This window comes from Pelophylax lessonae (genome assembly GCF_965119305.1).
Source record: "Pelophylax lessonae genome assembly, chromosome: 1".
Lineage (NCBI taxonomy): Eukaryota > Metazoa > Chordata > Amphibia > Anura > Ranidae > Pelophylax > Pelophylax lessonae.
The window spans coordinates 785383262-785405166 of NC_138768.1; the positions used below are offsets into that span (position 1 = coordinate 785383262).

Sequence of the window (21905 nt, forward strand, 5' to 3'; positions counted from 1 at the left end):
GCACTAATAGGCGACACTGATGAGGAGGCACTGATGGGTACTGATTTGCAGCACTTATGGGCACTGATTGTCATCACTGGTGGGTACAGATTGACAGCATTGGTGGGCACAGATTGGCAGCACTTGTGGGCACAGAAAGGAAGCACTGGTGGGCACTGTTGGGACTGCACTGATAATCAGGACACTGATAATCAGTGCCCTGATTATCAGTGTACATGTCCCTTTTAGAGAAGGCAGTTATTGACTTTCTTCTCTCCTAATTCTGTCAGCATGAGAAAAGGAGTGTCGATAACCTGCTTCTGTTTACATCCGTGATCAGCTGTGATTGGACACAGCTGATCACGCGGTAAAGAGCCGCTGATTGGCTATCATAGAGCATGCTGCCTGCTCCCGGAGTGGGCACAATCACAGGACGCCATCATATGACGACGTCCCAGAATTCGCCGTTCGCACTGTAGCCATCATTCGGCTATAGCGCGGTTGGAAAGTGTTTAAAGTGATGTTACACAAACACTGTTTAGTATTGCATTGTCCCTTCTATTTCTGTATGTGGATGATGGCAATGAAATTATTTTATTTAAAAAAAAACATCAATCATTCCAATAAAAATTTTAAGAAAAAAAAAAAACATCAATTAATATGCTACACCAGAGGAAGCTTTGTTTCTGTCTGCCCCTCGCTTGGGAGTTCATAGGACACAGAAAACAAAAAGCAGTAAGGTAAGGGTGTAGCACACCCAGAAGCTTTGCCTATTTGCCCTGTCACCGTTCACCGTTTGGTGCCTGCAATCACCCACTTGACCCTATCACCTGTGTCCACGCCACTGTCACTTTATAATCGATGCTACTACATATTATTGAATGGACTTATTTTACTAGCTGGAAGTAGATGTTTATATTAACTACACTGAATTTTATGTCAAGCAGTTCACATTTAATATGTCACTGTATATTTCATTTTCTTTTCAAGCATAGTCAATTTTCACATTAGGACGGCTACCCTGTTGTGTAGTTTGCCTGCACTGATATTTTGCACCTAGCACTTTATTCACAGCGGATTTTATTCTGAGGATTTTCTACTCTTGTGTATAATTATTTTATACCATTGCACATTTGTGGCACTACTAGCACTAGCACCTTGAATTTATTTTCTACATCTTGTCTACTAAGCACATGATCTATTGCATTTGTGACACTATTAGCACTAGCACTTTGGATTAATGTTCTACATCTTGTTTATAAAGCACATGATTTATTTATTTATCTATTTATGTATACACTTATTTATTGTTATTTGATGTCAGGATAAGCGCAGCTTTAACTTTTTACCTATTGTGATTGATCCAGTTCCCTATAAAAAAGGCTGAGATAGGAGCTGTTGGTAGTCGCATGGACCCTTTCCTTTTTAGCCCCTGGCTAATTGGTCAGCCAATTCTGTATAATTCAGGCACCTGGAAGATGGACTCCACCCCAAGGAAAAAAATGATACATACACACGAGTAGAGTGGAATCAATCTTTATCTTTTTTATTGCATCTCAGGGTGTTATATACAGCTTACAAGGAGGGGGAAGGCTAAAGCAGATATGCCATATTAGGGCATGAACATTACATCTTATAGTACATACAGAAAAACAGGTTTGAGATAATTATGGGAAAATCCAGACAATTTCAAGGAATGCAAAGTTTCCAGTTCCACTAATCACTAAATGCAACGTGTAACTTTAACTCTCTAAAATGGAGACAGTTGATCTCTAAAATGGAGGAGTATACAAAATGGTGTTTACATATATGAACCCAGAGGTCCTGTGAAGCTGACTGAAAGGGGAGAAACTGGAGGATCTCATTCTGCAGTAAAGTTAGTAAAGATCTGTGTCAAGGGGCCTGACCTGAGGGGGCCACCCCTGCAGCTAGAAGAGTCAGTAGACAGGTGTCAGTACAGGGGATGCTAGTGAGTGTCCTGAAGAGAATGTAGTTCACCAAGTATATTACTGGAGAGAAAAGAGCAAGGAGACCTTACTCTTTCCATACATGTCGCAGTATGGATTAAGCACACAAGCAACCTGGTGAGGCCAAGTGAGAATTGTCCTTATCCATTGTGAATAATTGCAGTTGGACTATCCCACTATTCCCTTCTCCCATCCAAGTTCCAAAATAAACACTAAGAACCAATAACCCTGAACTGTTTATTGAGTGATGAGCCATCGGGATTAAGAGGAGGGAAGTGTGAACTGCATCCTAAGTGACTGCGTGCTGGTAATCAGAGGAGGTCCAACAAGTCATCACACAGCAAGCCCTACGGGGACAGTGCTACACTGACAAGTGCTCCAGTCCCTGCTGCAGAGAAACACCCCCCATAACAGGATAATACCACCTCCAAGCTTTATTGAAAGAATGGTGTTAATTGAATTAATTGAGTTAATTTCCGCCAGACATATCATTTGGTGCATAGGCAAGATAATTCAATTTTAGTCCCATCTAACCATAACACCTTCTTCCATGTGGCCTCAGAACCTTTAAGGTGCGTTTAAGGTGGCCAGATGAAACTAAAATTTAATTATTTGGCCTCAACGCGATATGTCTGGCGGAATTCCAATTCAGCTCACCCTCACCAAAGTCCAAGCCCACATCTAAACCATATTAAAAATCTGTGGAATGACCACAAATGGTCACCATCAAATTTAACTGAACGTGTGCAGTTCTGCAGTAGAAGAGTGGGCAAATATTGTGCAAAAGATGTGCAAAGTTAGTAGAGACATATACCAACAGACTTAAGGCTGTATTAAAACAAAATGTGGTCCAAAAAATACTGACACAAGGGGGATATAACACTAACATGTCAGAAAAAAATAAAAAAATAAATAAAAAAAAGAATTACTGAGTTGGAAAAAGGATCATCCCTCTTATGTCAGTATTTTGTTGAACTGCCTTTTGCTTTAGTTACAGCCTTTAGTCTGTTGGGATATGTCTCTACTAACTTTGCTCACTCTTCTTTGCAGAACTGCTCAATTTCAGTTAATTTTGATGGTGACCCTTTGTGGACTGCAGTCTTCAAGTCATTCCATATATTTTCAATTAGGTTTAAAGTGATTGTAAAGTCTCGTTTTTTTTTAATTGAAATAAAAAACATGTTGTACTTACCTGCTCTGTGAAGGGGTTTTGTACAGAGCAGCCCAGATCCTTCTCTTCTCGGGTCCTTGGCTGGAGTTTTAGCCCATCCCTCCTGTTAAGTGCCCCCACAGCAAGCAGCTTGCTATGGGGGCATCCGAGCTGAGCTGCAGCTCCGTGTATCTATTCAGACACGGAGCTGCCGTTCGCCCCCCTCTCTCTCCTGATTGGCTAAATGAGTTTGATTGACAGCAGTGGGAGCCAATGGCACCGCTGCTGTATTTCAGCCAATCAGGAGAGAGAGTCCCTGACAGCTAAGGCACTTATGGATATGGCTGGAGGCAGATCGGGCTCAGGTAAGTATTAGGGGGGCTGAGGAGCCAAAAAATGCATTAAGTTAAAAAACCTTCTGATTTTTCAATCACTTTTAGTCTGGGCTCTGATTAAGCCACACAAGGACATTCACCTTTTTCTTCTTCAACCACTGTGTGGTCATTGTTGCTGTGTGCTTTGGGTCATTGTCTTGTTGGAAGGTAAGCCTTTTTCCCATTGACAACTTTCTGGCAGAGGGCAGCAGATTTTCCTTAAGAATTTGATGATATTTTGCCCCATCCATTTTCCTCCTATCCTGATGTAGCACCCTCCTAGGTAGGTGCTAGAGAGAGAAAGTATAGTTTTGAATCCTGTCTGCTTACCAGAGGGATTGCAGGTAAATCTATGTTGTTCTCTGCCTACCAGAAAGCAGGATTTGTTAGTGAGGTCTGCTCAATGTGCTCAGGTGCAACTCGTTCTGTCTGCAGAGTGTTTCACACTGGTCCAATAGGGAGGCATGCTGGACAGTGGGAGAAAACCTGACAAATGAGTGCACAGGTGTTTGATACAGCCCTGGTGATTTGGCAGAGGAAAGTGCCACGTTGCATGCTGGGATACTGTATGAATGCCAGGAGCACATGTGCTCGGGGTCTTTCGGCTGGATAGCGGAGTCCCGGAAGGAGGGGCGGCTGCCTCCTCCTCTGTAGAGGTGCTATGCGGCCTCAGGTGGTCGACCTGAGGGCCTAAAGAGTGCTAGAGAGGAACTGAACCCAGAGGTCCTGTGAAGCCGACTGAAAGGGGAGACACTGGAGGATCTGATTCTGCAGTACAGTGAGTACAGATCTGTGTCGAGGGGCCTGACCTGAGGGGGGTATCACTTACCTGGTGGAGATCGAGCTGTAGAGGGGGCTTCTCTTGCACCTCCTGTCCAGCACCCCTGGTAGAGATGACAGGCGGTGTAGGACACAGAGTGGCACGAGGGCCAGTATAGCAGGTGGTGCCTTGACAGGAGACTGATGGCTGTGGATCACCGGATGAGCACCTGGAACTGGAACTCGGTGATGCTGGATGAGAAGGCAGGAACGATGCTGGAACACAAGCCAAGGAGTCGTCAACAGCCGGGCAGTGCCGGAAACAGGAACGTGAGACAGAAACGGAGTCAGGATACAAGCCGAAGTCGGTACACAGTCTGGCAGTGAGGTACAAAGGCATAAAGACAGGAGCAGGGTCAATCACAGGCCGGGGTCACAGGCAGGCAGGCAGGAATTCAAAGGAGAGTCAAGGGCAAGCCGGGTCAGTACGGGTAATCCAGAAGCAGGTCAGGGCACAGGTAAACAGGAACAAGCTGAAAGACCACTCAGCAATGTGCTCCTGTCACTGCTCAGTTTAAATAGGCCGTTTGGCGCCAAATGCGTGTGCGCGTTCGCGTACGCGTATGCGCACACGCATATTTCTTCCTGTATACCCAGTAATATGCCTGGGCATTCGCACCAATGCCTGTTTGGGTCCAGCTGAGCGTCTCTTACATTGCCCCCCCCCCCCAATGGGCAACCTCCGGATGCCCATCTGCAACATCTTCTCAGGATGAGACTGGAAAAAAGTTTTTATTAATTTTGTAGCATGAAGGTTAGCTTCTGGTTCCCATGAATTTTCCTCCGGGCCATAGCCCTTCCATTTAATTAAGTACTGGACAGTACCTCCTCTCTTCCTAAAATCCACAATTGTTTCAACTTCGTATTTTTTGTTGCCATCGATTATTTCAGGTGGTGGTGGATCCGATTCACGGTCAGGGAATTGGTTTAATCTTGTAGGCTTAAACAAGGATACATGAAAGACAGGGTGAATCTTGTATGTTTCCAGAAGTAGAAGTTCATAGGTTACTGGGTTGATTTGTCTCTTTATAGAGAATGGACCAATATATCTAGGCCCCAGTTCCTTGGATGGGCATGACAGTTTTAGATTAGTGGTGGATAGCCAAACCTTGTCTCCTTGTTTGAGGTTTAGGTCTCCTCTTCTCTTTCTGTCAAAAGACTTTTTATTGTCTTGCTGCGCTTTGGAAATGGCATCTTGCAACAATCTGTTGTTTGTTTGAAGAAATTTCGCTCTTTCCTGAACTGCAGGAACCAAGGAATCGGGCATCACGTCAGGTAAAAACGGGGCTTGTCCTGTGGCCGAATGAACTGCGTCATTATACGCAAATTCCGCCAGGGGTAAAAGCGATGCCCAATCCTGTGAAAAAGATGAAAAACACCGGAGATATTGTTCCAGGGTTTGGTTTGTTTGCTCCGTTTGGTCATTTGTTTGTGGATGATAGGCTGAGGAAAAGCAGGTTTCGATTTTTAATATTCTGCAAAGGTCCCTCCAGAATCTGGAGGTAAATTGTACCCCCCGATCTGAGGTGATGCTGCTAGGTCCCCCATGAAGCCCGAACCACTTCTCTGATGAAGGTACGGGCAGTTTCCATTGCTGAGGGGGTTCCCGACATAGGGATGAAATGGGCCATCTTAGTTAATCTGTCGACAACCACAAAGATGGCAGTGAATCCTTCAGAAGGAGGGAGCTCGACAATAAAATCCATGTTGATCATCTCCCAAGGCCTCTTGGGAATGGGCAAGGGCCTTAGTAGACCCCAAGCTTTGGTCTTGTCTCTCTTGTTCCGGATGCAGATTCAACAGGTTCTGACATAATCCTGGCAGTCGGACCTCAGACCAGGCCACCAAAAGGAGCGTTGTACAAGATCCATCGCCTTGGATATCCCAAAGTGCCCTGCCAAGGGATGATCATGACACAGGCCAAGGATTTTGGAACGTAGATTCGGGGTACAAACACCTTTTGGTTAAAAAAAAACAGTCCCTCTTGTTCTTGAAGACACATACCTGGTGGTAGAACATCCCTTATGGATGCCTGCTTCAGCTGAGTAATCAAATCTGCTTGCAGAAGTGGGAAGCTTTGGGCCAGCAGGATTGTGTCTACTTGGCGACATTCTCCATCCTCTGGCTACATGCGGGATAGCGCATCAGGCTTGCCATTCTTGGAACCTGGTCTGTAGGTGATGTGAAAGGTGAAGCGGGAAAAGAACAGTGCCCATCTGGCTTGACGTGGTTTTAGTCGTTTGGCAGTCCTGAGGTACTCCAAATTTTTATGATCAGTAAAGATCAGGATAGGATGAGATGCCCCTTCTAACAGGTAGCGCCATTCCTCTAGGGCCGTCTTTATAGCCAGCAGTTCCCGGTCACCCACGTCATAGTTCCTTTCTGCCAAGCTGAGTTTCCTGGAAAAGAAGGCAACAGGTTAAGGGACTTTAAGCCTAAACGCTGTGACAGGATGGCACCTACGGCATTTTCTGAGGCATCCACTTCAAGAACATAGGGTAATGCAGGATTTGGATGTCATAGAATAGGTGCTGTGGTGAATAGGGTTTTTAACTGGTCAAACGCAGCTTGTGCTGCCGGTGTCCATCGAAAACGAGTACTTTGTTTTGTTAGCTCGTTGACTGGAAGGATAATCACAGAGAAATTCTTAATAAACTTGCGGTAAAAGTTGGCAAATCCAATGAACCTTTGCATGCTCTTCCTGTCTGTGGGAGTGGGCCATTCAAGGATAGATTTAACTTTCTGGGGATCCATGGAGACCCCAGAGGTAGAAATGACAAGTCCCAAGAATTGGATTGTTTCCTTCGAATTCACATTTCCCGGCCTTCGCGTACAATTCATGATCTTTTAGGCGGCCGAGGACCTTTTTGACATGTTCACGGTGCAATTCGATGGATCCTGAAAAGATAAGAATGTCGTCAAGGTAAACAATCATAAACAGATCAAGAAAGTCTCTGAAAATATTATTCACAAAATGCTGAAAGGTGGCTGGAGCATTGCCCAATCCAAAGGGCATGACAAGGTACTCAAAGTGACCAAAATTTGTGAGAAAGGCGGTCTTCCATTCGTCGCCCTCGCGGATCCGTACAAGATTGTATGCTATTCGTAGGTCAATTTTCGTGAATACTATGGCTGCACCGAAACGTTGAAAAAGTTCGGTAAGTAGGGGCAAAGGATATCTGTTTTTGACATTGATTTTGTTTAAATCCCGATAATAGACACAGGGGCGGAGAGAAAGATCTTTCTTTTCGACAAAGAAGATACCAGCCCCTGCAAGGGACGTAGAGGGCCGGATGAAGCCTTTTTCCAAATTTTCATCAATATAGAGGCGTAGTGCTTCGAGTTCCAGTTCAGAAAGAGGGAAGATACGCGCAAAAGGTATCTCAGCACCTGGTAAAAGTTCAATTGGGCAGTCATAAGGACGGTGGGGTGGCAGGATGTCTGCTTTCTTTTTATCGAAGACTTCCAAGAACTCATGATATACTGAAGGCACAAGCTGGGACGCAGAGAGATCAGGTTGTAGACCCAGAAGGGGTGCAGGTTTCACAGGACTGGGCTGGAAGTAGTATTGTTGGCAATAGGTAGATGGAAATACCACTTCTCCTGATTTCCAGTTTATCTGAGGGTTGTGTGCTTGTAACCAGGGGATGCGCAGAATGACAGGGAACAGAGGAGATGGGATAATGTCCAAACATAAGTATTCTCGGTGGCCATTATTAGATATAGCCAGTAGTGGACAGGTTTCTTGGGTTATAGGCCCAGACTTAAGATGGTATCCATCAGCTAGATGGATAGATAGCTGGCGGGTTTTTGCTTGCAGGGGAATTTGATGATGCTGAGCAAAGTCACTGTCCATGAAGCAGCTGCAAGCGCCGGGGTCAATGATGACTGGGACTTGGATGTTCTTTCCGAGAATCTGTAGTGAGAGAGGTAGAGTAATGTGAGTGGATCTGTCTCTCTTAGAACAGTTAGCGAGGTAAGAAGAGAAAGTAGACTGAGACTTACTAGGCCTCACAGGGCAGTTCTGAAGGTAATGTCCTGCTCCCCCACAATAGAGGCATAAGTTATTCCGGCGTCTTCGTAATCTCTCCTCAGTGGTCAGTGGGGAGCGTAAGAGCCCCAGTTGCATGGGTTCCACCCCGGAGGCTGCTGGGAAAGTGATAGGTGGAGGAAATGCCGGAGGCGACGGGACTCGAGGCAACATCCAGGTAGGTCTGGCACTACCGGCTCTTTCCGCTCTCCTCTACCTGAGCCTGCGATCAAGTTGGATAGCGAAACCAATGAGGTCGTCAAGGGAATCAGGCGTACCTACTCTGGCAAGTTCATCCTTAAGGCCCTCCGATAGGCCGAGACGGAATTGATGCCGTAAGGCTGCATCATTCCAACCTGTATCGGAGGCCCTCCTACGGAATTCTGCGACATAGGTAGTCGACCTGAGGGCCGGAAGTTCAGAGAGAAGCTGAATCCAGAAGTCCTGCAGAGCTGACTGAAAGGGTGACACCAGGAAGGATCTAAAACTGTCTACTGTGAGTACAGATCTGTGCCATGGGGCCTGTCCTGTGAGGGCCATCCCTTCAACTAGAAGAGTCAATGGACGGGTGTTAGCCCAGGGGATGCTAGAGAGTGTCCTGAATACAAAGTAGTTGCATCAAGTCTGCTGCTAGAGAGAGCAAGACCTTCGATACAAGTGGCAAGTAATCTGGTGAGGCCAATTGAGAGTTGTCCTTATCTACTGTGAATAGTTCAGTTGGAGTATCCCACTATTCCCTTCTCCCATCCAAGTTCCACAATAAATATAAAAAAAAACCAAATATCCTGGACTGTTTAGTAAGTAATGAGCAAAAGGGAGTAAGGAGGGATAATTTTCCTCCTTTACTGATGTGTGCTGATGAGGCTGCACTAATTGGCACTGATGAGGTGGCACTAATGGGCACTGATAATCACCACTGATGAGACGGCACTGGTGGACACTGATGAGGCTGCACTGATAGGTGGTACTGATAGGCGACACTGATGGGCCCTGATAGATGCCACTGATGGGCACTGATAGGCAGAACGGCTGGGCACTGATAGGTGACACTGATGGGCACTGATAGGTGGAACTGATGGGCAGTGATAAGCGGCACTGACGGGCACTGGTAGGCGACACTGATGAGGAGGCACCGATGGGTACTGATTTGCAGCACTTATGGGCACTGATTGTCATCACTGGTGGGTACAGATTGACAGCATTGGTGGGCACAGATTGGCAGCACTTGTGAGCACAGATAGGAAGCACTGGTGGGCACTGTTGGGACTGCACTGATAATCGGGACACTGATAATCAGTGCCCTGATTATCAGTGTACATGTCCCTTTTAGAGAAGGCAGTTATTGACTTTCTTCTCTCCTAATTCTGTCAGCATGAGAAAAGGAGTGTCGATAACCTGCTTCTGTTTACATCCGTGATCAGCTGTGATTGGACACAGCTGATCACGCGGTAAAGAGCCGCTGATTGGCTATCATAGAGCGTGCTGCCTGCTCCCGGAGTGGACGCGAACACAGGACGCCATCATATGACGACGTCCCAGAATTTGCCGTTGCACTGTAGCCATCATTCGGCTATAGCGCGGTTGGCAAGTGTTTAAAGTGATGTTACACAAACACTGTTTAGTATTGCATTGTCCCTTCTATTTCTGTATGTGGATGATGGCAATGAAATTATTTTAATTAAAAAAAACATCAATTAAAATACTACACCAGAGGAAGCTTTGTTTCTGTCTGCCCCTCGCTTGAGAGTTCATAGGACACAGAAAAAAAAAAACCCTCACCGCTGGAAGTCGGAAGAACCCAAATATGATATCCCTCCCAGCAACCCCCTTGGAGGAATGCAGGATTACTGGAAAAAAATGTGTCAAATGCTATAACCTTACAGCAGTAAGGTAAGGGTGTAGCACACCCAGAAGCTTTGCCTATTTGCCCTGTCACTGTTCACCGTTTGGTGCCTGCAATCACCCACTTAACCCTATCACCTGTGTCCACGCCACTGTCACTCTATGATCGATGCTGCTACGTATTATTGAGTATTATAGTACATACAGAAAAACAGGTTTGAGATAATTATGGGAAAATCCAGACATTTACAAGGAATGCAAAGTTTCCAATTCCACTAATCACTAAATGCAACGTGTAACTTTAAAGCTGGATACACACTATACAATTTTCTTTAGATTTTTTCCTTTAGCCTTACCAAAACCTTATAATATGAGGTCGGACCTAAACACTTTCAATTTGAATGTAATCAGGCAGGCCCATGCACTACAGAGTTGAAGGTAAATCTAATGGAAATCTACCAACAAAAGTTGTATAGTGTGTATCCAGCTTAACTCTCTAAAATGGAGACAGTTGATCTCTAAAATGGAGGAGTATACAAAATGGTGTTTACATACATTTCCTTCAGGAGCTGCAGCTGATCCCATCTCCCAATTAATTTTAACATTTTTACTATTTACCATTTTGATAGCGCAGGGGCTTTTCCCATCTTAATCCCTAGCTGAATTGGGGACATGAATAGAAGGGGGAGATAGAGAGTAGCAGGATCAACCAGGTTTTTAGCAGATACAGAAAACTAATCTCATAGTGACTGAGTGAGTATGAACAGCATGTAAGCGCCCATTCAGACTGGCGCGACACGATTTTGTGGGGCGACCTGTGAACTGACTTCGGCGAGACTTGCACGGACTTCATATAATTGAAGTCAATGCAAGTCGCCTCCAGGTCGCCCCAAAGTAGTACAGGACCCTTTTTCAAAGTCGGAGCGACTTGTGTCGCTCCTATTAGAATGGGTCCTGTACTACTCAATGGCGAGCGACCCACCGCGACTTGTCAGGCGACTTGGTCGCCTGACAAGTCGCGCTAGTGTGAATGGACTCTTATACACCATTTATTGATAGTTTTTTATGATGTGGGTTTCGTGACACTTTAAATACTACGTAAAAAAATAAAATTAACCCCCCACTGCCATCAGTCTTTTAATATTGAAGTTGCTCTTTACTGAATGTACTCTTCACACCTCACCATAATTGTTGAAATGCAGTCTCTTGATCATTCAATAAAGTAATTAAAGTTCTGGACTTTAATGAGACCCAAATGCAAGCTATATGTGTGTGACTATGAGCAGCAGGGTCTAACATCCAATAATTTAAAGTGGTTGTAAAGACTGAAGGTTTTTACCTTTTATGCATTCTATTCATGAAGGTAAAAAACCTTCTGTGTGCTGCTCGCCCCACAGCCCCCCTAAAACTCACCTGAGCCCCCTCTTGATCCAGCAATGTGCACAAGAGACTCGGCTGTCTCTGTACACCCTCCCCTCAATGGCTGAGACAGCAACGGGAGCCATTGGCTCCCACTTCTGTCAATCACAGCTAGTGAGCCAATGAGGAGAGAGCAGGGGGTGAGGCTGAGCCACGACTCTATGTGTCTTATTGATGCTTAGAGCCAGACTCAGGAGCAAGCATGCACCAGTGCTCCCAAAACAAACAGTTTGCTATTGGTTGCTACTATTGGGGGCACTGATCAAGGGGGAAAAGCCAGAGGAGGTGGACCGGGGCTGCAATTAACAAATATACTGCATGGAGTAGGTAAGTATGACATGTTTGTTTTTGTTTTTTTGCAGGTATGAACCAGGCCAAATCAATACCTTTAATGTCACTTTAAGCCTATGGCTTCAACTGCTCTCAGTGTCTCCTTTGAGACCAGGAAGTGAAAGGGGCGGTGTTGAAGCCAGGACAGTGCTGGATCAGTGGGAGGGGCCAGATAAGTGTTGGTGGATGGGGGGAAGGCGGGGGGCCTAGGACAGGTAGTGGAGTGTTTTGACTTTTTTTTTATTTTTTTATTTAACTATACTTTTTATTGATATTTTTGCAAGTATACAAACTAACACAAAGAAAAAACAAACAAAAAAGGAAAAAAAAGGAATAGATAAGAAAAACAATATGATCAGGTCATACACATCACTATCACATAGCATCTTGGATGACAAGGTTATGCGCTATCATTCCCACACAGACCGCTGCTGTCCAAGCTATTACAAGTTTATCCACCCCTGTTTTTATAAATTTGTTGTTCACTTAGTAGGGCATCATTCACTTGGAGTCATCAGTCCTCATGGGAAGGTGGACTAGGAGACATCCATTTCATAGCAATACTTTTACGGGCTATGAATAATAATCTATTGAGTGGTACTACAACCTAGGGTGATAATGTTTTTTCATTAAAGCAGCTTAATAAACATATCTAAATTTGTATTGCTAATGCCCTATTTAAAGCGGTTGTATACTCATAAAACAAAAAAAAAAAAAAACCCTGCAGGACAAAGGCATAATGAGCTAGTATGCATCGCATACTAGCTCATTATGAAATACTTACCTTAGAAAGAAGCCCCGGCACGGTCGTCTGGACAACGCTGAGGGAGCTGACATGCTCCCTCGGCGTCTCTTCCTGGTTCGGCGGCTCCGGCGCTGTGAGTGGCCGGAGTCGCGATGGCATGCGCGTGGGAGTTTCACTTTCCGGCAAGGTCTGGCAAGGAGCTCTGAAGGTCCGCCGGACTTTCAGAGCGCATGCGCCGCAGACGTCAGGGGCTGCATTCACTTTTAATATCTCCTAAACCGTGTAGGTTTAGGAGATAATAATTGTACCTACAGGTAAGCCTTACTATAGGCTTACCTGTAGGTAAAAGTCATATAGCGGAGTATACTACTGCTTTAATGTGTTCACAAGTTCTCTACAGTATTTAAATAGTTTGGGACATCTCCAGGCGCTGCGGAGGAGGTCAGCTGGTGATTGTTGACGTCTTGGGCACTCCTGGGAGTTCCTCCTAAGCATTTTGACTTTAATACCACTTTAAGACGACTAGGCCAAATAGATAAAACTAGGGGGTTGTTCCAGGCTTAACAGACTCTTCACAATGGTCTAAAGGTTTTCATGTCTGCTGATTTGTTTATTGTACAACGATATTTCTGATTGGTGGATGTCTCGTATTGTTTAAAAACTTTTAAAAATGTAATATGGGGAAAAAAAAAAGCAAGGGGGTCTTTCACTTGCAATACTGATGACTCCTCCTTCACAGTTTAATTTGCCTCAACAGCCTCCCTAAGGGGCCCCCTTCCACCCCCAGGTCTCATAGCAGACATAGGGGCTACCAAACCTATTGTTACACCATTAGCCATAGGGATGGAGCCACAGCACAGGGATTTCTCCTCAACAGTGATGAGAAAAAAAAAACTGTTAATGGATTGCCAGCGACAATTCAAGCCACAGAAACAGAGAAAATTATTTTTTTAATACATTTGTTGGTAAGTGTGATACATAAACTAGAGAAGTAATGGACTCAGTTCAAAACTTGTCTTTTTTTTTATAGATTGTGCACCCTCTAGTGGCTTTTTGTATGTTCACAGAACTGATATGCATTGCTAACATTAGAACTGTGTTTCAGAGTGAAGTATTTGAATTGCTCTGGGCTTGAGGTAATGCGCTGCCTCCAGAATAAGGAGCAGAAACCATAAAAACAATAGTACTGTCCGTGATACTTTTTTTTATTTGCACCAACATCCAACTTTTCACCTCAAGAAGAGCACATAAAAGCAATAATTAGCTAGTGCAATAAAAATCTCTATCTCATTACTAGCGCTAAGGCAACCATAACGCAATGTTGTATGTCATTCTATGTTTATATTCATAAACGTAGCCACCCTTTGCACTACCTATTGACCGATATTACTTTTAAATCAAGAGTTGGAATTATTCACAAAAACTATGGCCACCCCTATTGTTTCCCAACTCCATAAGATTATACTGTATATCGTGACCCTCTGATGCTAACTGCATGGCAATGTTTGGACCCAGCGGTTAGCTGCTAGGTCCAAACATTGCATCATAGAAGGAGGCTACCTTTTCCCCCATACCCTGAAACACTGGGTATTTTGCAGCTGCTCTAAAAGAGAATGGTATAGTATACATGTGTGAGGAAGATGAGTACATTTGGATCAGGGGGTGGGCTTTGGGTTAAATGATTGAGTCTCTTTGATGGGGGGCACATCCAAGCTGGTCAGTTGCTCATATTACCACTGCACAGTAGGTGTCAGCATGTGCAGGAACCTTTAGGTACCTGGTTTCATTTATGTAGTAAACATGTATCCAGACTATGCACACTAAAGTATACACGTTCTGAACAAACAGTAAAAGCACTTTAAAACAAATCCTCATTGATCTCTGTAACTTTAGCACTCATGGGCGTTCAATTTGCTGAGTTCAGTTCTGTAATTTATATGAATCTGAACACAACAAGGTTGTAAATTATAGGCCCATTCATACAGTTCTGTTTTGGTCTGCAGCATTTAGCCACGTAAGCCAAAACTAGGAAAATCTGTGTTCATGGTCTGATTTGAACTGTATTTTACACTTGTAAGCATGCAAACACTTGCTAACATTTTGCAAACAGTGACACCCACATTACATGTCCATGCGTTGTATGAAATGTGTGAGTACCTGCACTTAGGAGTGAAAAAAAGCTAAATGTATGTAGTGTTAACCTGCTGCTGATAGTAAAGGTGAATTCCCTTTTAAACGTGAAAATGGATGGGTATCAGCACCGCTATACAAAATTGCTGTGCATACTCTATTAAATAAATAAATAGATAAATAAATAAGTGCTGAGTGTAACAAATCCTAATATATCAAAATTGATGAATGTTCAAAAATATCAAGTTCATATATACATCAAAGTGCCAGTCCCGGAGCTGTTGCTGAAAACAAAGGTAAATTCTTATTGCAACTGAGAGATTTATGAGTATCAGCGCTTCTGCACGGTATATAATAGGATGCTATACATACACATATCAACAAATGCATCATAAATACATAAAAAATAAATAAATAAGTGAATAAAGTGCTAAGTGAAAAAGTCATTATATCACAAATAGATAACTGTGCAAATGTATCAAGTTCATTAATATATCAAAAGTGCCAGTGCTTGAAATCCAAATGTTGGTGAATCACTCGGTGCTCCCCTCTTGTGTCCCCATTCACCAAAGCTATGAAAAAAACAGCGTCTGGTGCTAGGAAAGCACTGAGAAGATGATGTGGTCTCTTATACTTCTTCCTGGTAGGACCAGATATGTTTATCTTGACTGACAGATGTTCAAAATGCAAAGAATCCTTATCCATATGGCTCCCCAATGAAAGATGTCATGGAATTGAGAAAGAGATCTCCATAGTGTAAAATAGTTTACTTTAATAAATATAATAAATCTGTACACTTACAAGTAAAAAACAGCAAGTTTGGCTTGTGAAATCTCGTGGTGGCCACCGCCTCAGCCTGCGTTCCAATCACCGGAAATTACGTCAGACGTTAGTCCCCTGCTTTACACGTTTCGCCCCTCCCACTGGGCGTCAACTGAAGCTCTGTGTAATGGTATCAGCAGAATGATCAGACCAGTGGTGATATGCAATTTCTACTTTACTAAACAATGGAAATCAACATAATATTGCATAGGGGATATCATATGAGCAAGGGAGTGCAGTATAGAACATAGATATTAACAGTAGGGAAAGCATGAATGGAACATAAGAGAATAATTCAGCAAATGGCCACTAGATGGCAGTAGAGTTCTTGAGTTCAGTTCTTATGAGAGAGAAAGATCTCACGTGTCTACCTTATGAAGGAAGGTTCTGGAAAGCTCATGACTGGGTGCATCTGGGTCGGCACAGGCTTCACAATGGCACCACTGGTGTCTTCGGTAAGGAGGTTCTAGTGCCTGAAGATGGGGCCACCCCACTGCATGGACAGCCTCTCCAAACATACTGTAGCAAAGTCCCCTCCAGTTACTGAGGCGTAGGTAGAGGCTGCATGCTCTTGTGCTTAATGCTGGTGGCCCACACACTAGACTTAACGGGGGGAGAATCTAGCAGCAGGTGACAGTTCACTTGCCCAGTCACTGCTGTTCCATCAGGTAGGTTCTCTCTGAGCATAGGAAGCAGGGAGGAGCTGGAATTTGTATCCCCTTGGTGTGTCCAAGAGCTCAGTGGATGCTGGGAGCCCCGAGGATTGTGAGATTTTGAATAAAAGGGACCTCCTGCACCTGACTGTGGATAACGGGGCACTCCGCCACACAAACACTTGCTAATATTTTGCAGACAGTGACACCCACATTGCATGTCCATGCCTTTGCCACAAGACAACGAACAGTACTTTGTTTCTAATTGTAGGCAGACTTTACAATCTGCTGCACAGCATTTACCTATACCTTTTACCTGGACCTCTTTGCACCTTGTGTTTTTTTTAGGTGAAAGCTGTTATTTTTATAGCCCAGGTTCTCCACAACTTCTTGCCTGAGCAGAACCTTGTAATTCTAGCTTTTTACCTTCACATAGGTGAACAAAGCTCACTGTGCTTGATCTTGCCCAGCATCCTATAAGAAGAGATAGGGGAATTGTGTTCTTTTTACTGTGTAGCCGTGACGCATGGCCCCATACAATCAGAACATTAGTCTGTTCTCACTGTCCGATATAGAGATTACAGTGCCTATATGGAGCTCAGGTTTTCATGAAACTTTGTAAAATAAATACTGTGCATTGTTACATAGTTAGTCAGATTGCAAAATGACACACGTCCATCTAGTTCTACCAATAAAAATAAAAAAATACACAATCCTATACTCACAGTTGGTCCAGAGGAAAGAACAACCCCAAAAACACATGATGCAATTTGCTCCAGCTGGGTAAAAAAAGTTCTTCCTGATTCCCCAGGATGTAATCAGATATTCCCTAGATCAGCTACCCCTAGAGTTATTACTTAATAATTGATCGTAAATGTTAATATAAATATATAAAATCAGCAGTATAAAATAATATAATAATGGGAAGAAAGCTGCGCACAAAGAAATTGTTAAGCTAAAAAAAGGCTGCTTGTACAAGGTATATCAAACCAAGAATAAATGAAGGGAAGGTACAGCGCCAGTAAATTAAATAACTAACTAATTGAACTTGCAGAGGTAAACCAGAGTCCATAAGAGAAAAATTTCAGATGCGGAAATTATGGCCATAAATCCAACAACAATCTTGCAAAGGAAGTTTCTGGCAGAGATCACACAAAGCAATAAAGGATGTACCCTTACCAAAAGGTTGGACCCCCTGTTACGGAAGGTCAAACAGGCGTGCGATGTCAATCACCAGGAACAAACGATGCGTCCAATTCCCCTCCAGTTGTCCACAGAACATCCGGGTAGGACCATGGATCCAGTCGACCTCAATAAACCCCAGGTGTGCATAAGGGATAACCTCCAATAATACAAATGGGGGCGCACATGGTGAAGTATGTACGGAATTTTTATTTACACAAAAAGGTAAAAAACTCACATGTTGCTGCTTGATACAGGCATGTCATGAATCAATTGATTGGCCGTGGCTCGAACAGCGTGTCTGCATGGGGGCTGGCGTGCAACTAACATTTTACCAAAGAAAGGTTAGCAGTTGTACCTCCCATAGTTCTTTCAGCACAGGTAAAAAGGTGAAATGCTAAAATGCACAATAACCGTTTTATTACTGGAAGCTTTATTATTGAAGAAGAAAAATTATTAATGGCTAAAAATATTGACATGATTGATAATTAGGGTGATAAAAGCGAGAGTGATCATCATCCATGATGGGGTGGTAAACACACTCCTATTTGTTGTACAATCCTGGTGATCAGGAAAGTCCACACACTGCAAAATCCTCACTGGTCTGCGGGCAAAAAAAAAGAGCAGTATTATCATGAGCATAATGGGAAACCAAGATACTAAGCAGTACTGAACGCCTGCATAAACCAGAGAATCTCTTAAATCTGTTGATATATATATATATATATATATACACACACACACATATAATGTATTAAAATAACCCACATTAAAAAAATGAAGTCCAAAATAAAGATAAATGGGATAAGCGGTGAGATGAAAAATGTGTGACCAAAAGAGAAGATCTTGCACCGCTTCCAGTGACACACAGCCTCTTACCGAACACTGTTGATGTTGACCCCTTTTTGGCAATGAATCGCACCTGAACTGAATAGAAAAATGCACTGGACCCTTTTTGAAATCGCACCGCGGCCGCCCTGGACATGTGTCCATTAAGAGCCGGTCACATTTGCATGTCATGCAAATCGGAGTATAATGCAGTATAAAATGCATCCAATTCACATATATCTGAACCCAGCCTAAGGAGAGAGCACAGCAAAAGTCATTTATTTTTAGACAATCTTGGGTTGATTTAGTAAAGGCAAATAGAATATTCACTTTGTAAAGGAATGTCTTTTTTTTTGGGTGAATGAAGTGAAGCTCTGCTGACCTCCATCATTCATTCAAGTGCAGGCAAAAATACAGTTTTTGTTTTTTCCCTACATGTGATTGAGTTTGCTTACAAAGTAAATTTTCACCTCATAAACTAAGGGAAAATTACAAAATACAAAGAAAGCAACCTATTGCCTTTAGTAGATCAACCGCTCTGTCTCTGACTGAAACTTCAGATGGAACCAAGGAAGGGGAGGGAAAGGGATTGGGGGGGGGGGGGGAACTGCTCAAACTCATTCCCTTGTGTGTGTAAAGTTCAACTTTAACTATTTTATCTATTGAGACCTATTTTTTGGAAAGCTGAAAAGGATCACAGTTATTTAAAGCCCAATCCCAGCTTGGGCTTAAATAAAATGGTAGATCCCCACTTCTCTTCCACACAAAGCATCATTCAACCCACTTTCTGTGAACCTAGGGCATCAAGGTTCCAATGCAACCCCCCCCCCCTCCCCCCTCCCCTGGATATAGAGGAGAGTGCATCGGACATACACTTTAGCTCCTGTCCTTGATTTGTAAAACTTCAGCATGCAGCACATGTTGCACAGAACACAGAAGGGGACGTCCTCCAACAATACCTTATAATTGCACTTTGGAGACCACATCTTACCTTCACCATTGTAACAGTGTGACTAAAGCCTAGTACACACGGGTTGAATGTCAGCCGACATCGGCCAGTTCAATAAAAACCGGGAAAAAGGTCTGCCAGCCGACTCCCGATCAGCACTCTCAGCCAATGGCTGAGAGCGCCTACCAGAGTGTTTTGGCGTGGGGAGGGGGGCTCACAGTTGCTCACATAATTGCTCAGCAGGAGAGATCGCTGTACTAACATTGAATTGTTAGTACAGCTGCTCCGACCTGAGCTGTCATGTTTTTTTTTTTTTTTCGTTCAACCCACTGGGTGTGTACAAGACTGAAGGGCTTGTTTTGGGGAGAAGGGGCTCTGGGGGTAAAAACATGCAGTGGAGCCTATCCATTTACCCCTTTTCTTCACCCCCTGCAGCTATATCCCTCAACCAACCTTACCCCATTTCAACATACAGTATTTACTACAAATGGCCTGAATCTGGATGCCAACAGAAGACAACACCCACTGCTTTGTTAATTCAACGTTTTTTTTTGTTTTTTTTTAATAATGTCAATGTAATAACTGGAGAAATTTGTGACCCCCATAACATTTCCCATGGCCTCTCTTTTCTTTGAATAAATAAAGTTTATATAAGTATACATACTTAACACAGTATTTCACATAATAAATTCTATGATATGTATTTTATTGGTACTTGCCTGTAGTTGTCAACACACTTGTATGGAAAATGTCTTGACATTAAAATAGACTCCAGTATCGCTATGCTGTTCTTTCCACATGAGTCTCTGAAACACACAGTAAATAGATTTTTAAAGTGTAGGTTTTTCAGAAAAAAATGAAAAGACGAGCTAACATTATACAAACCCCCCTTGTCCCCATTGCACCTACCTCTGTGGGTGACGACGAGCTGTCAATGGCCAGGCAGCCGGTGCAGTGTTCTGGGAATTTTAAATCTCCGCTGTTCTCCATCTTCTTTCTGCAGAGCTCCCAGGACAGATCAGAGTCATTCTGATTGGTCAGTTCTAGAACAGAGACTCGCTCTGATCTGTCATGGAAGTCCTGCAGAAGGAAGGAGAAGAAGAGTTGGGACTGCGGCACTGGCTGTGTAGGCACTGACAGCTCATCGCCCATGGTGGTAAGTTAAGCAGAGACCGGGGCGGGTGGGGAGGCTGTAGGTGTTACTTCACCCTTTCGTTTTTTTCTAAAAGGTGAACTAACCCATTAATTCATATGACAGCCTGTTTGCTTGAAATTTCTGATGCACTCATCATGAAGGCTCTGACAAGTTGCAGCACTTCCTTTCCTTTCTACCCTTTTTTCTTTTCTTTTTTTTCCCTCATTTCATGGTTTATTTACTGCCAGAGGTACTGTATTCTACTTTTTGTATTTAGGTGTAGCGCTAGATAGGCAACCATCTGGCACCTAGAAAGGAATCGCGGGGTGACTGCTGAGAAATCTATGATCATATCGGTTGCCTATAGGATTTCCTGCCTTATATTGACCCCTGTGATGAGGGTCGATCCAGTCCGGTAAGCGGCTTTACTATTGGATGCTGGTGGTGGTTCCTATACCATTTAAAGGAGATATGAACACCCGGACACTCTCTCTTTGAATTTGCCTTTACTTTGAATATGGACATTAGTTGTTTGTCGCGTATCTAGCGCTACACCTAATTTCTATTATTCTATTGATATGTTATTCAAGATCTTGTGTAGGCTGCTTGTTTATGTAATTGTATGATCGCATTGAGGTTGGCGCAGTATATTACTACATCTACCTTTTGTATTTACTTGAGGTTTTTACTGAACCCTAAATGCCAGCACATTATCTAATTGAGTCAAGTTTATTCCTATTACATTGATGTCAGAGGAGATATATGTTCAAGTTTTACTTTAATTCTGAACATTTTATATGCTGTGTCTCAGCTTCATCTTGTGTACATGTGTACAATACTCCCCCATCACACCTGTTGCTTTTTTGAAATGTTATAGTATTGATACAGTTTGAGTAACGTAACGTACAGACAATGTTATTTAGTTTCATGCTTCAGGGGTATTGCGGCGTCATGCATGATGTGATGGCTCGGGGTATCCTTACTCCGCACAACACATCAGGCATCATACCGCAGAATGAATGTATGTGATTGAATGTATTTATTAGTATGACCGGAAATGTATTGTAATGTAGTGTATTTATGCGCTGCGTCGCAGTACAGGGGAGAATGTACCCCGACAAAAGTATTGTTTTTTGTATATCTTTTATGCAAATAAAGATTACATTTTCAACCAAAAAAAACATGTGTACAATACTATGTGCTTGCATTGTACCGTGTGAAATCATATACACCGTGTTTGTACCTTTTTTCTATAATGTTTAATAAAAAGTTAATGATAAAAAAAAAAGAAATTTCTCATGGAAACATTATTGATGTACTGTATATGTACGTACACTATATTACCTATATTACCAAAAGTATTGGGACATTGTCCTTCACATGCACATGAACTTCAATGGCATCCCAGTCTTAGTGCATCGGGTTCAATATTGAGTTGGGCCACCCTTTGCAGCTATAACACCTTCAACTCTTCTGAGAAGGCTGTCCACAAGGTTTAGGAGTGTGTCTATGGGAATATCACAATGGAGATATTTAAGCTATATGGCATTA

The 21905-nt window shown here is 43.2% G+C and overlaps 1 protein-coding gene across 1 annotated transcript in view; it reads right to left on the minus strand.

The window, feature by feature from the left end:
• Positions 1 to 17872: 17872 nt before the first annotated feature.
• LOC309561418 (ADP-ribosyl cyclase/cyclic ADP-ribose hydrolase 2-like) overlaps positions 17873 to 21905 on the minus strand; it is a 61896-nt gene continuing 57863 nt past the window's right edge. Inside the window, exons 8-9 of the mRNA XM_082265315.1 lie at positions 19939 to 20025; positions 17873 to 18046 (exon numbers count right to left, since the gene is read on the minus strand). Coding sequence (XP_082121441.1) covers positions 17899 to 18046; positions 19939 to 20025 — 235 coding nt within the window. The 3' untranslated portion in view covers positions 17873 to 17898. The remainder of the gene's footprint in view (positions 18047 to 19938; positions 20026 to 21905) is intronic.